The sequence below is a fragment of the Colletotrichum truncatum genome (genome assembly GCF_014235925.2).
Source record: "Colletotrichum truncatum strain CMES1059 chromosome Unknown Contig_0003, whole genome shotgun sequence".
NCBI classification, from domain to species: Eukaryota; Fungi; Ascomycota; class Sordariomycetes; order Glomerellales; family Glomerellaceae; genus Colletotrichum; species Colletotrichum truncatum.
The window spans coordinates 4,698,034-4,712,356 of record NW_027222400.1 but is presented as its reverse complement, the minus strand read 5'-3'; the positions used below and the strand labels follow the sequence as shown (position 1 = coordinate 4,712,356).

Below are 14,323 nucleotides of genomic sequence, written 5' to 3'. Positions count from 1 at the left end.
ACAGATGCGACTCTCTTGGAATTTCATCCCTCTAGCTCAGTCAGGTCACAACATACTACTTACTACCTGGCAAGACATCCTTAGCTTTTCGAACGGTAGTTTCGGATGAGAAGGAAACCTAATGATGTGGTTTGGTCGGTCACTCTCATGGTCACTCTCGCACCACCTTTCTTCGCCCTTGGCCTCAAACCTCTGGGAGGCTTCCATTTCCATGCCAACTCATACACACCCACACCCATGTGGCACACCCTCAGTGACTTCTCCCAACAAATTTGCCTTGCGAGCTGTTTGGTACAGGACTTGCTTGGATTGATTGAATAACTACAGCGCTGCCACCAATACTCCAGCTACAAGCGCCTCTCCCGCCCTTGTAGCTCCCGCCCCCCCGCTATGCTGATTGGGCACCCTCTTTGGGCTGCCTCAAATGACTATGTTCACAGGCTCGCCCCTTGCGATCAGTGTGCCACCTCCACCCCAGAATCCTCATCCTCCACTAACTGCTCGGCGATGGATCTCCTATCCAGCCACTTGACGGCCCAGAGCATGCATGCCATTATGACCACAACCACGCACATGGCGATACCGCCCTTTCGCCAGTACGGTGCCTCGTTGGCAGGGTACAAGGCAATGCCCCAAAAAGTATACAGAGTGCTTTGGATCGCATTCAGCCAATACAACAGCACGCTTCGGGCAGCTTCGTCTCCGCTTCGCTTTAGGATCACATTTGCCCAACCGAACAGGAGCGGGTTTACCATGTAACTCGTTCCCGCGATATAGTAAGCGAAGAATGTGCCAGCATCAGGAAGACTGGGGACAAGAATTAAAACCGCCGACACCAGCTGTAGACCGCATGCCAGGAATCCGACAGGCAAGCGACGGCCCGTCGAGTCCATATAAATGGCGGCTCCAATATTAGACACAATGGCGACGGCCTGTACGCCCAGTGGATATGTCGTGATCTGGCTGCTGCTGTACCGGTCGCTGTGGTACTTCATCCAGAGTAAGAATAGCGACTGTACGCAGAAAGCCTCCAGGGCGCCTGTGACAATGGAAAAGACGCCAAGGACATAGCTGCAATTGTCAGTTGGGTGATGTGGACTGTCCAGGGTTGGAAGGGCGCATACAAGTATGGTTGGCCGAGGATACGTTTAACCAGAGACAAGGGAGAAATGTTATGTGCGTCTTCCCTTTTGGGCGGGAGGCGCTTGATGGCCAACTTGATGTCCTCTTCCTTGAGGGCATAGGGGTGTGCCTTTGTGTTCTCTGGAATGTCCGGGAAGCAGACGAAGCCTGCGATGGCCACAGGGAGAGTGATGATTCCATCTGACACCATTTCAGTTAAAGCCTGCGGCAGATTACAGGACCATGGTTTCGGGACTCGATCAACATACCAATGAGGAACACCCATTTCCATCCCGGGAGACCGGCATATCCGTTCATGCTCTTGTGGACAGCAGTCATCATAGCTCCAGCAAACATACTACCGGCCTGGCCAACGGCGGTGAAGATTGCAGTCCTTTTTGCAATCTCCAAAGGCTTGCTGCACCGCGATAGGTCGTCAGCACCACATATCCCTAGCAGAAGACGAAGTTGGACTTACTACCACGACCCCATAATGTACATGGTTCCGCAGTACGTACTCGCCTCAGCCATGCCCTGGAAGAATCGTACCACGCACATCTGCTCATACGTCTTGCAGGCGGCCGTGCACATGGTCAAACCAGCCCAAAGGGCAACCATAGAGGGCAGCCATATGCGCGGCGAGATCTTCTGGATGATGATGCCATGTGGAATCTGAGCGAGGACGTAACTGATGACGGCGTCAGTGCATCTGGTATATAATGGTCTCAACAAACATACCCAGCGGTCATCATTGACAACAATACATTGTACTGCGCCCCATGAAGACCTATATCTTCTTTCAAGCCGGCAACCTAGCCCTGGTAAGCGCTGCTAAAGACTGCCTAGTCGAAGAGAGACGTACATAAGCATTGGCAAAGGCGGCCCGATCTGGACTATTGTTAGCATATCTATGGCTTGTATAGTTAGAGTGATTGACCTTACCAAGATAGTTGACGAAATAACTCAGACAGCAGTAAGTCTATACGTGGGTCAGTCCTCAAACACTTGACGCCATCACCATTGTGGAGTCATACCAGAACAAAGATGTCTGCACGACAACCGAACCCGGTCCTTGTCAGCATATGCATCACATCAGACGAACGGGAGGAGCCTTGAGTTACCGAGTTTCCGGACGAGCAACCGCTCCTCGGCAGATTTTGCCGCGTCCCCAAGGAACATGGCTACCACATGTCAGATTTATTCGGGGTAATGCAAGCACGAGTAGACATGGAGTCACCTTTCACTTTGTGTGACAACTTGCTGGAAGGCTGAGGCTCCATCTTGTCGTCCGAAACAGGCTCTTGGCAACAAAACTGAGCAAGCAAACAGCAGATACAGCAGCGGATACGTCACACGACAACGATGGCACCGAAGCGGCAGTAGGGGAAGAGCTTCATTTTGAGGGTCCTTATTTATTCTGCGCACCCGGATGGCTAGCGAAAAAGGGACCGTTTTAGTTTTTCCACGGGTGGTTATAGCGGCTGTCATAAACATGTCAATACAACGTGGCGCGGGGTATCATGGTTTCTGGCCAATTGAAGAATACAAAATGTAAGCTGAAGAGGGGGTGAAATGGAGCCGTTTTATGGACCGGCTCGTACCAGAGCTATTTTTTTTTTTATTCCCAACTGAGGGCGAAAATCATCAAGTTTTTTTTCCATTTATCGAATCTGTGGGGCTACTTCCTTATCGTCAGCTACTCGCATCTCGCCTCTAGCCTCTAGTCGTGCCGCCGGCGTAAACTTTATCTGTCGCGCAGGTGGCCGGCGGGTCCATACCACGAGACCCAGTCCTGTATGCTGATCACGGCTCGCTGTCGGCACCGAGGTGGAGGTGGCGTGTTCGCCGAGCGGGAACGAAGAAGAGGAAGAAGGGGAAGCTCATAACAAGTGTGCGACACCAGAGAAGGAGTCTTCGTGCTAACTTTAAGGAGGGGAATAGCAATTATGGCTCTCTGAAGGGAACGGCGATGTCTGTCTGTTACTGGGAAATGAGGCTCACTCACAGAGAATTGACTTTATGAGAGGATCGCCATGTGCCAGACCCTATATTTTCTTATGGTGGGAGTAAGTCAATGTAGAGGGGACCCCTGACGGCTTTTTGCGCAAAAAGCCGTCAGGGGTCCCCTCTACACTAACCCGAAGCAATGGGCAACATGCTCGGTGGGCTAGACTTCGGCCTTCTGAACGGGGCACTCAGTGTGATCAAGGTCGTCAACTTTAAGATTGAAAATCCCGATAATATTTTAAAACCCTGACAGATGAACAGCCAACCAGCCAGCCTGCCAACTCAGAAGTACACGCACACGCACACAATCGCCTGCATCTCTCCAGGCAGAACGAGCCGAGCGTTTCATGTGTGTTCTGCTGATCTACTGAGCTATCCCAGGTTCGTATTCCTAAAAAGGTTTAGCCACGTAGACCACCACCACCCTCCCATACTAGAAAAAGCCATCGCCTTACTGTTGGGAGGCACTTTAAACCAACACCCTATTCGCCGTCCATCCAGTCTGCGTCTTCACCGCCGTTCGGAAAATGATGGCTTCGCTCGCCCCTGTGACACCTTCGACGCCCTGGCAAGACCTGCGCCATCGTCCTCTCCCCCCAAAGATTTACTGGTATCGACGATTGACGTGAGAGGGACGTCGCCTCTGAATTACGAGATCCCTGACATCGATTAGGAAGCATTGGCTTCAGCCCAGAAAAAGTCTTTGCGGCTTCTGGAAAATGTTTCAATGCCTTTGCCGCATGCCATGCCTTTGTCGATTCTCTAGTCTCAAGCAGAAAAATCAAGGTGGGCAGCCACCCAGCTTGCTCCTCGTCCCGCCCCGCTGAAGAGCGGACAATCGAGCAACCACCCAAGAAGCACAATGGTGAAGATGTTCTCCAGTGTCCCGTCTGCACAGGAGCATACATGCAGCGATGGTTAGAGGCAAAAGAAATGAAAAGTGCAGCAATTTCTTTCTCAAACTCTCCTCATGCACCCCCGCTTCTCGCCCTTCCGTTTTGGGCGATGTGCTCTTCATGGGACCCAAATGCATGAGGGACGCCCGCAAGAAGAGCATCTTGGGAGGCACCTGTGCAATAATATCCCAATGAAAAATTTTCAAGGTCATAGGTGCTGGCTTGGGGGGGACATCATTTGTGCCGATGCGTTCTATGCTGTCTTACGTACTCGGTTCCTGTCCTGACTTCCCGCAGTCTCAGCTTACTCCAGCCTGCTCATGGAGAGGACCTGACTGCCCATCCACCACCCTATTTTACCTCCATGTCTCATACGTTCTTGCAGAGCTGCTCCTTCCACGCCCAAATTTGCACAGGTGCCTTGCATATGAGTGCATTTGAATAGCCGCGACTGGACTAGTCGCCCTGTTTTTTCTGCTGATGTCTAATTCCTCAACCTGTCGGCTGGGAAATGAGCTGCCAAACCAAGGGGACAGGTAACAAGAGAGACAGACATAACCTCACAAAGCCCTGGATCATGTACCTTTTGTTGTCTTGACCGCCGCCAAGAAATCCCAAGGCGAGCATGCGATGCGGTACGTCAGGTACGTCAGGGACGCCAGGTACCTGGCACTTATCTCGACCTCTTGGGACCACCATGCGAACACTGGGGAGCTACCACACTCAAAGTACCTCGTCATTTCATCACTGTTCTCTTTCCTAAACACCGCCCAATGCCATGCTCACCCGCACTCCTTCCCTCTTCACACGCCCTCCTCCGTTCCTCTCCCATTTAGACATGACCACCAAGAAGGCAGCCGAGAGATGGTTCGCCCTCTCTTTTATTCCTTCCCTCTTTTTTCGTATAAAATGAACTCTCCTACCGCTGCTTCTTCGCAGCATGTCCTCCTACCTCGCTTTTTCTCAGTCATTGACACCATTCGCTCTATATCACGCTGTATCTTAACATCTCTTCTCTTATATTTCATTCTTTGGACACAAAGCTGGTCTTTTCACACCCTTCCCCACAGTTGCCTTTAGGTTTCTTGTTTCCTTCTTCCAAGATACCCACATACACCACCCAGCATGCCTTCCAGCCAGACTTCATCCATGGCCGTGAACCCTGGCAGCAGGTATGTATACCCTACTTGACTACTCTTTTCCTCATTTCAACAAAACTAACAACGGACAGTCTCCAGGAACATCCCCAGAAACAGCCCACAGACCAGCCAGCTTCACGACAGATGCGTGAGGAAATGTTCATGGCCAACACGGGCTACACCCCATACTCCCGCCTCTACTCCGGCCAAATCCCAGCCCAGACCCTCGCAGACAAACTCGGCCAACAACACTTGGCCAACCTACCCCACAACAGCAATTAGCATCCTCCCCTGCTCGGCCTGCTCGGATGCCACCAATGCCCAAAACTTCAGCCAGCCATGGCCGTGTACAACACATTTGATTCGAAGGGGAAAAAAAAGCCATCCTGCATTCCTCAACGACATATACCACACTGCAACTTCAGCGACAGCCTCTTCAGCATTAGAACCAAAAGAGAACCCTAAAAAAAGTTAATAAAGCAAAAGGGGAATCAAAAATAATCAGCAAGGGGGGAAACATGTATTCATATCACATCATTTAAGCACCCGTGCCGGCTCACCTGGGTCTGTACAATCTACTCAAAAGCGTCTGTTTCTTTAACAAATTGCTCCTTTCTTCTTTCGTGACTGTCCCGGGGTCCCCAAGATCTCGTAGCGACCGGTCAGCGACTACCGAGCCGGCTTTCCAGATCTGAGCCAGGGGATGTGCATCCATCACACCACCAACCTCCAACCTCCAACATCCCAACACCACCACCACCCCCCGTCCTCTCCAATCCGGCCCTTTCTCCCCCTGGCATGGCTGATCTAATTACCCCGACGCAGGACTTGTGAAAAATCATCACCTCCTGGAGGACGCATCCATCAAGATGTTTGTGGTCCCGACGTTAACAAGGTCTCCGAGCAAAGCCCGCTTTTCTCTCCCCCCAAAAAGAGACACAAAAAGAAAAATTACATCGTCAGCCTCGCGCTTGAAGGTTATCAATCGGTCCGCTTGGGCGAGCTGACGCAGCAGAAGCACCAGAGCATACGAAGCCTTTGACTCACCGCACGCGCGTCTCACGTCCTGGTTCAATGAGAGAGTGACGCTCGCTGCGATATTCTTTCTTTAGCCCAAGATGATTGGCCTGGTATCCGCGCGACGACGCAAAAATCTAGCACTTCCGGCACGAGTATCCACCAACGAAGTCGGCAAGTGATTGATAATGGTTTGGACCAGAAGTACTCTGCATGGCGGCTGGTTTTTCTCCCCGGATAATCCCCAAACTGGCCCTAAAGCCCACGCACCTATACGGCCTCTTTCTATCATTTAATATTGAGGGGGGAAGGGGACAATCTATCGGCCCTGAACCCTGCCCATCCACCCACACCCATCGACTAGGAGCCCCAGGGGACCGACTGCTTGGTTGCCTCCTTGTTTCGAACCCCCACGACTTAAAGATGGACAGTGTACAAAAAAAAAAAAAAAAAGACCGACGTGGAATGGTGCCAGCTGATCGGAGATTAATATACCGTAACGCGAACCATCCACCTCCAGTGTCCACGCCCCCCAATGATTCACTACACTAGCGGAATTGGTGGGGACTGGGCCCCCAGCTCGGTAGGGCTACTTACGCGCATACTTGTCGCGCGGCCGAACAAGGGCCGATTTCCTTTGCTGTCGGCCATCATGAGGGTGATCTGAGGCGGTTCTTACCAAATAAAGCACTGGGCTTCGTTGTGCTGTTATGTAAACCTGCAACTTGTGTGAGGATGCATCACATCATCACCACCACCAAACATGGCTGGCGAGGGGACTGGCTCCCAAAGGAGGGGGAGGAGAGGGGGTGGGATGCGCCTTGCCAGCAAGATTTAGCGTTGTCGCAGTAGCGGCGGCGCGAGAAACCGGCCGCAACATCAATCCGCGTGACCTGGGAATGAACTGGCATGTGCGAATCCCACGTCCTCGGGAAGGGAACCCCAACGAGGGACTCAAGGGCGGATGACTGCGACGGCCGAGTTACCGTTACGTCGGTGGTTCGTCCTCTGCATGCTAACACAAATAAAAAAAATAAAGCTTCGCAACGTTCGTTTGAGCTACACGATATTGTCCCAGGAGTGACCCGGTTCTACGGGTGTGTCATGGTGATCCGAACATCCGTGTCACCGCACAGACGTGACGTGACGTTGCCCGTTGACTTGGGACGGGACGCGGCTGGTGGTTACGGGAGTCGGGACGACGGAAACACGGTGGGATGTAAAACAAAATAAATAAAACTTGCGAGCGTTGCACGAGTTTATTTTTTTCTTTCTTTGAGGTCCAGCTGAGAGGGACGTTGGCCCCACGGCCTAAGCCTTGAAACGGCTTCATGTTTTGTGGTAGGTACTTGCTGATCCTTGTGTGAACGGGACGCGCTAGTGGGAAGATGAATATATACCAGATTCAAATTTCTTCACAGTCAGTCGACTTTGGCCTTGGCACCGTCATGGTATCTTAGTGCTCTGAGGCCCTGCTTGCGGCTTGAGGGTTTGCTTCCGCTGGCTGAACCTGGCTTTTCTGCTGCCGCGCCACACATCTGCTTTATACCAACACTCCTCACCTATAACTCCCTCTCAATTACCAACTCAGCATCTGTCAGTTCCAGTCCTGCTATAAGAGTGCTCAACATGGTGAGTTTCACGTAGACCCGCGTCAAAGACCGTGCACGACGTCCTCCCGAGCAGCCGTCAAGCTACGGCGGAATTCCGCCTTTCCTTCATCAACATGTGGCAGCCTAGCCGGCTCCTTCAAGGCCATTAAAAGTTCAGAGACAAATGAAAGTTCCATGCCGATAGACGGGGTTGAGGCGCTTGACCGCATGGTTCGGCGGTAAATGAGTGATCCACGCTAACCTCGTCAACGCCACCTTCCTTAATTTCGACGTCGGAAAACTATATTGTTAATAAACGTCGTCAGACATTTGTATAAACTCTTTGCTTTCCCTAGACGCAAGTTTTGGAAAGGATTTTGTCGTTCATGCTTTAGACTTTTTGCCTACCCAACTTTGTCACTCCCTTTCTTGTCATTCTCTTGTATCGAAGCCCTAGTGGCTTATTTCGTTCATCTGCTACAGTCGGCTCATTATATACATTGTTCTTGGCTGAAATCTCGGTTCCGTTCGATTTTGGACCACTTTCCTTCATTGAATATGCGTTCCTCTTTCATCCTCGCTCTAGCGCTGGCCGCGGCTGCCGAGGGTCATATCGCGGCATGGGCTGACGGCATGTACTGCCGCGTAAGTCACACTTGGAACTTTGAGGGGGCGAAACGCTGACAAAGCCCAACAGGGCGGCAATGACCCAGCCGTAGATGACACCAATACCAATCTCGTCGTTAACCCGCTCTATCAGCTCCCCAAAGCGAAGTGGTGGATGCAAGCCGACCGCGGATGCGACAAGGTACCGCCACCCGAAGGGGAGTTCCTGGAGCTGCCGGCCCGGGGCAACTTCACCGTCGAGCTGGGCGGTAATCGCGGCTGCACGACGCTGTCGTACAGAGGACAGACCGCGACGCAGTGGCCGGATTGCAGCGAGCATCCGGAAGAGTGGCAGGCGCCCGGACCCGGACAGTGTCTGAGTGACAACCCCGACGGGAAAGGCGGAGAGATGCACACTCAGAATTACACCACTGCGGCCGGCACCGCGTTCGCCATCAGCTATCAGTCAGATATCCGCAACGTCACGATGGATAACCTCGTCGTGTTTTCTGTTGTTGAACAGTAAGTACTCGCTGTTTACATGTGTTATGCGCCATGAGTACGGCAGCTAAATTGCGATTAGCACGCCATGGAAGCGTGTTACGACCTACCAGGTCCCTGACTTGCCTGCTTGTCCCGAGGGCGGTTGCTACTGTGCCTGGCTGTGGATTCCGGATGGATGTAAGTAGGTTTTGGCCACCTCTCGTAATTGGTACTAACCATAGACCGTAGGTGGACAACCAAACATGTAAGATCCTCGACGGAAGCCCCCAAGGTGTACAGTCTGACAGGGGATAGGTACATGCAAAACTTTAGGTGCAAGGTGACCAACGCCGTCTCCACGAAGAAGCTGGGAGTCGCCAAGCCTCCCGTTGCCTGCCGGGATGATTCGAAAAAATGCATCACAGGCCCTAAACAGATGATTGCCTGGAATCGTGAGCTCCCATACGCATCGAATAAGCTCCCTCTCTATTACTGACCCAATGCCGCAGAAGCCGAGGGCAACAACGTCCCGGATGTCGGGTACAGTCCCGGTTACAACGCCAGAATGGGTTTCAAGCCGGGCGCCCAAACGGATATTTTTGCTCAAGGGAATACATCTTCTATTTGCTGACCGGCTGCAAAGCAGGCCAAATGAGGACTACCAGTCCTCACCGAGGACGTAGCCGAAACACACCGGCAGCCCAGTAACCGCCTTCGCCAGCCCTGGTGCAGGGTACTGAATTCTTTGCTTTTTTGTAAACATTTCTTTTCGCTTGAACCAGAGTTAAGGATCGTGAATGCAAACATACCGTCGATCCTCGCTAAGCTGCCCTGTAAGAGGGGCCGGGATAACGGCGGCGACGCAGAGAGCGCATCCGGCAACATTCATCAAGTCAACCGTCCATGTCGTGGAAATTGATAGCATTATGAAAAATGACAGCATGGTATGGATTCCGTCGGCTTATATGCACGTCGGGCCTTCATGGCCTCGCCTGCGGCCGTACTCTTCACGGTGAGAACATGCAGTCACACGTAGATTCGACGAGCGCGCGATCTGGTTGACCTCCTACCGACTGCGACACAACGGTAAGTCTGTGTGACTTTAATCGATGCGTTCCTTCGTTGCGTGACCAAGTGACAAAATACGTGAGAGGTGGCGTTGTTGGAAGGGAATAGATTGTTTCGGTGACCTGTCATCTGAAGTCTGGGAGGGGTGCCCCCGTCACTTCGACTTAAGATTCGCGCTATGGCCAGGCCAGGGCACGGCGGCCGGGCGGGGAGACGGAACCTAAAGTAAACCTTAAAAAGAACTTCAGCTCTTCTGGTTTTTTGCCAGCATTTGCAACTCCATCCATATCCATGACAGGCTTCTGACATACTCTTGGCTGCACAAGTGAAATCCGCCCGAGGTACAGTCTACATGAAGATGCTGTAGACAGTCTCTCGGGTCGCACACGGAGAAATATTGCAAGGCTCTGTTGTGACACTTTGTACCACAGGCACAGCTGTTTGAATAGAGCAAACAAGTAGTGTCATCAGATAAGGAGAAGGATGATGATGGATGACGCCAATTATCTCCCTCTCCTCATTCATGTCCTTGTGCTAGATGTTTCCAAGGCTGGCGTTCCTGGACGGTGTGGGATTGTTACATGGCGCACAGGAGGCCCGTCATATCGATGCAGATTGGCATGGCCTCAAGTTTGGGAGTGCGTAAGCTTGGCTCCTGAAAACGCTAGCAACTGGCGGTGTTTGCCTTGGCCTCAGATTGGACGTGCATTGTAGGTGGGCTGACCCGAGCAGGCGGCGGATATACGCGTGATTCGAACAGCACCCTCCCATGTTCTAGATTTTTAACTTGCTACCTCCCACTTCATTCAGCTTTCGCTCAGACTACCAGTTACGGTTAAGTGCGAGTGGCAACGACGACGGGGCCTCCCGGGAAGGGTTGCTCAATTGGGGGTGGGAGACTCAACGAATGCCACAAAAGCGGCCTGCTGGGCGAATTAGGGCTCTATGTCATTAATTTCTTTTTCTTCGGAAGTGAAATCAATCCCTGGTATGCCGTTAAGGTCCACTCGTGGCGTTGGTCGGGGAAGCACCTCGCGCAATCCGAAAAAGCTTATCGAACACAACTGCAAATGATAGGCAGGGAAGCTCTCTGCGGGTTCGTAGCCAAGGTTCATGGAAATTCCGACGAAGGGAAGCTCGAAAATATGCTGCTCGGAGGAGGTCCTTGTTTAGCCCGCAGTATGACGACTTCTGAGTGGTTGTGCCAAGCACGCGGGAACATCTGCTCCAACCCCTCGGCCACAACAACTTCTATCGGCCATAAAAGTCCATGTTCCATACTCTCGGTGAGTCAGGAGGCCCGGTCTCGTCACCATATGCGGGTTTAAAGATCTAAAGAGTGTTTCCCCGTGCCTGGATGCGGGCAACATGGTAGTATTCCGCGGCGATGAGCCAATGGGAACCATGCCGTGCCTTCCAGGTATGTGTTGTTGATCTCTTGGGGCTGCAGCGGCGCCTCCTCAAGCACTTCACTCTGGAGTTGAGGCCACGGCACACCGTACGACTGTCCCCCGCCCAACCGGGGCATGACGGTAAAGATTTATGTTAAGAAAGCATGATAGGAGTCTCGGCCTTGGTTCACATGCCCGTCCATAAGAATGGTGTTATTCCCGCACCAGATTCACTTAGGCTCTGTCCAAGACAGTACACTTCTTTAACTCTCTTCTTGTGTCGGTTGCAGCGAGTCTGGATTTTCTTCGTTAGCCGAAAGGCCCATCTCTGCTTCAACAAATACCAAGTTCTGCCCCATTCAACATGCAGGCGTCTCAAGCTACAGCCGTTCCTAAGAGCACTTCGCAGAAGTTAGCTAAACCAGACCTTGAAGTATCTTGTCGGTTGAGTTAACCTCATTTGCAGGTCCAAGTCGAAGAAAACTCGTGTCTCAGAATCCCAATCTCGGGTGAACGAGTACCTTGCGGAGGAGGACAATTTCTACCAAAAGTTCCCCACGTCCTTCAAAGAGGAAGACAGACGCAAGGCCCACGAAGATCGTGCTAGGAAGGCCGTAAGAGATGCGGATCGTTCTTTCCCTCCTGTTAAATCTTGAATGTTGAAGCACGTGATTGAGTTGGAGGGGCTTTTTCGAGTAAGAGTTGTTGGATAAGAAAGCTAATAGGCTAGACATTTCAGTCATTTCATGAGTTAAACGTGATTTTAAATGTTAAACTAGGAAGGTGCTATCAAAACGTTGTTGCAATTGCTTCCAGTGTAACCACCCGAGTACTTGAGCTCCGTGATCAATAGATGCTTTTCATTCACTACGGAGTTCACATACACCTAGGCCATCATGGCTTGCTTTTACTATCGAACCACTTGCCACGATTCACATCCTCATATGGTGAGAGTAAGGGAGCAGATGACAGGATAACGTCTGTGCAATCATAGTCATAGTTGGGGGGCGCGTTGTGCATCTCTGTTACCCATCATTTCCAGTGTGAGGATAAATACCATCATGTACATACTGTCCTAGACTTACAAGTTATCAAACCGGCCTATCACATTTAGTGTAATTGAGCCCGCAGCCGGGTGTGCTGGTATTGAGGTGTCCGGGGTGATCGATCCCTCGTGTGAAATACTTCGGAAACTTAACCGGCGAAACTAGTGGCTCTGATCTGAGAAGTCCTTACTTACTGGGGCCTTTTTCGGCCGAAGGCCAGAGGAGGTGTGACGAATTATCTAGAATGCAGCTCTGGAAGTTTTAATTTGCTCCTTTGGGCACTGGGTTACACCCGGGGCAGCGCTGAACCACAACGCTGGTTTGTTAAGGCCGTTGACTGTCGTTATGCAAGACACCCTGCCCTTCCGGCATCAACCCCATGCATGCAGCATCACTTTCCCCCAGCCAGTCCATACATCATATTCTATAGCTGTGTCTCTGCTTTCCGTTCGTTCCAGGTACACACCGTATGGGAGGACGCCTGCGGCTGCCTTATCTCGATGAGCGTTGGAGGCGTTTGCCTAAGCCACCCAGCCACTGCCACGAGGTGCCGACGTCTCTCTATTCCACGCACACCCAGGGCCTGGCCGCGCCTAGAGCAGTCCCGTCCGAGAGAACAGTGAGTCGCTCACAATCGGCAGCCCACACTGCTTCTAATCTAGCACACCCTCTTAGATAGACACAAATGAGGGATCTCGGCTCTTTTTACTGGACATGACCAGGGTTTGGCCACGATTGAGCTATCTCTTTACCGCATGATCAGTGTTAGAGGGCAGTTAGCTCATCAAAATTGAGAATTCTCACGTTATCGCTCAAAAATTAGCCAACGTCACATTCGACAGACCAAGGATGCTGAGAAGTCACTTTTGCTTTACACATTTCTCATTCAAGAATAATTCGAGAGGTGATTAAAAACCCCAACGTACCAAATGCAAAGGTGCACGGCACGCCTCGCCTTGCCAATCACATAGAGGACGCAGCGCTAGTCAAAAGTTGAAAGGTTATGCAGAACGAGGCCACGATATGATTACGGCCGAAGCCCCAGACGGACAGGTTGGCCTCGTGCCGAGACAGTCCTAATTTACTCCGGTAAAGTGATCGAAGCCGACCGCAGGCTTACGGAAAGTTGGTGAGGTGCTGAATGTGACAAGGGGGGTACACCCGGTGGCAGCTGCAGACTTTTCGGCCGTAAGGCGAGAGCAACTGCTAGCGCCATGTCTGTCGTGGATCAAGCTACGCAGATTTCGTCAGTCCACACCAACAAACCAAAGACGAAACCTTTACCAGCTTTTTGTTGTCTCACCACTCAAATCAGTCCGTATTACCAGTTCGAAAAAAAAAAAAAAACGTCATGGGCAGGAATGGCTCACACGATCGAGAGAAAGAGGGTGACCCTACCACGGACCTGATATCGACCGGTCTAGACCGGCGGCCGGATGTACCTGCCATACGTAGGCCATAAGTCGATGCTGCCCTTGGTCAGCAAAATCACCATTGAGTAGGAGAATGTCGCCTAAGAAGGACGTCTCTCTGGTTAGTATTCTGGGTTATGGATCGTTGAGGGCTATGACTAGAACATCAGAATCGGTGATTGAAATGGAGCGACACTTTCCCTACGGACCTCCCTTATTTCAACTCCAGTGAGCCAAGTGAGCTTGATCGATCGATAATCGCACCCATTACCACTATATCACTTTCCATAAAATAATTGAATAAATAAGAAAGGCCCTCAGAAGTGGCTTCGTGGTATTAAGACTGGTCAGAACTTTGCAGGCACAAGCCCACAAGACAACAAGAAAGACAGGCCAAAGTGGACTAAACTGACTGTGGATTAAGGTGCTTGTGCTGCTTACCTGCCGCCCGTTGACAGACGGACTAGACGGGACCCAAGTACTCAATGTTTTTCACCCCTCCCCCCGTCCATTTTGTCTGCGTCTTACTCATTACGAGCGCTAG

General features: G+C 51.6%; 4 protein-coding genes across 4 annotated transcripts; 3 read left to right on the top strand and 1 right to left on the bottom strand.

The window, feature by feature from the left end:
• Positions 1-455: 455 nt before the first annotated feature.
• Positions 456-2,402, bottom strand: CTRU02_206165 (pantothenate transporter liz1; the record flags this gene model as incomplete). Its single annotated transcript, XM_070204671.1, has 10 exons — positions 456-1,071; positions 1,125-1,323; positions 1,392-1,540; positions 1,601-1,810; positions 1,861-1,934; positions 1,985-2,010; positions 2,065-2,101; positions 2,157-2,170; positions 2,244-2,303; positions 2,360-2,402. The coding sequence occupies 10 exons, from the start codon at positions 2,400-2,402 to the stop codon at positions 456-458; spliced, it is 1,428 nt and encodes a 475-aa protein (XP_070061775.1).
• A 2,748-nt stretch (positions 2,403-5,150) lies between these two features.
• On the top strand, positions 5,151-5,446 carry CTRU02_206164 (uncharacterized protein; the record flags this gene model as incomplete). The annotated part of the gene is made up of 2 exons (XM_036728658.1): positions 5,151-5,197; positions 5,257-5,446. The coding sequence occupies 2 exons, from the start codon at positions 5,151-5,153 to the stop codon at positions 5,444-5,446; spliced, it is 237 nt and encodes a 78-aa protein (XP_036579547.1).
• A 2,885-nt stretch (positions 5,447-8,331) lies between these two features.
• On the top strand, positions 8,332-9,493 carry CTRU02_206163 (uncharacterized protein; the record flags this gene model as incomplete). Its single annotated transcript, XM_036728659.2, has 6 exons — positions 8,332-8,418; positions 8,471-8,901; positions 8,963-9,060; positions 9,112-9,127; positions 9,178-9,314; positions 9,372-9,493. 6 exons carry the CDS (start codon positions 8,332-8,334, stop codon positions 9,491-9,493), a joined length of 891 nt encoding a protein of 296 aa, XP_036579548.2.
• A 2,192-nt stretch (positions 9,494-11,685) lies between these two features.
• Positions 11,686-11,977, top strand: CTRU02_206162 (uncharacterized protein; the record flags this gene model as incomplete). Its single annotated transcript, XM_036728660.1, has 2 exons — positions 11,686-11,732; positions 11,788-11,977. The coding sequence occupies 2 exons, from the start codon at positions 11,686-11,688 to the stop codon at positions 11,975-11,977; spliced, it is 237 nt and encodes a 78-aa protein (XP_036579549.1).
• Positions 11,978-14,323: the final 2,346 nt, after the last annotated feature.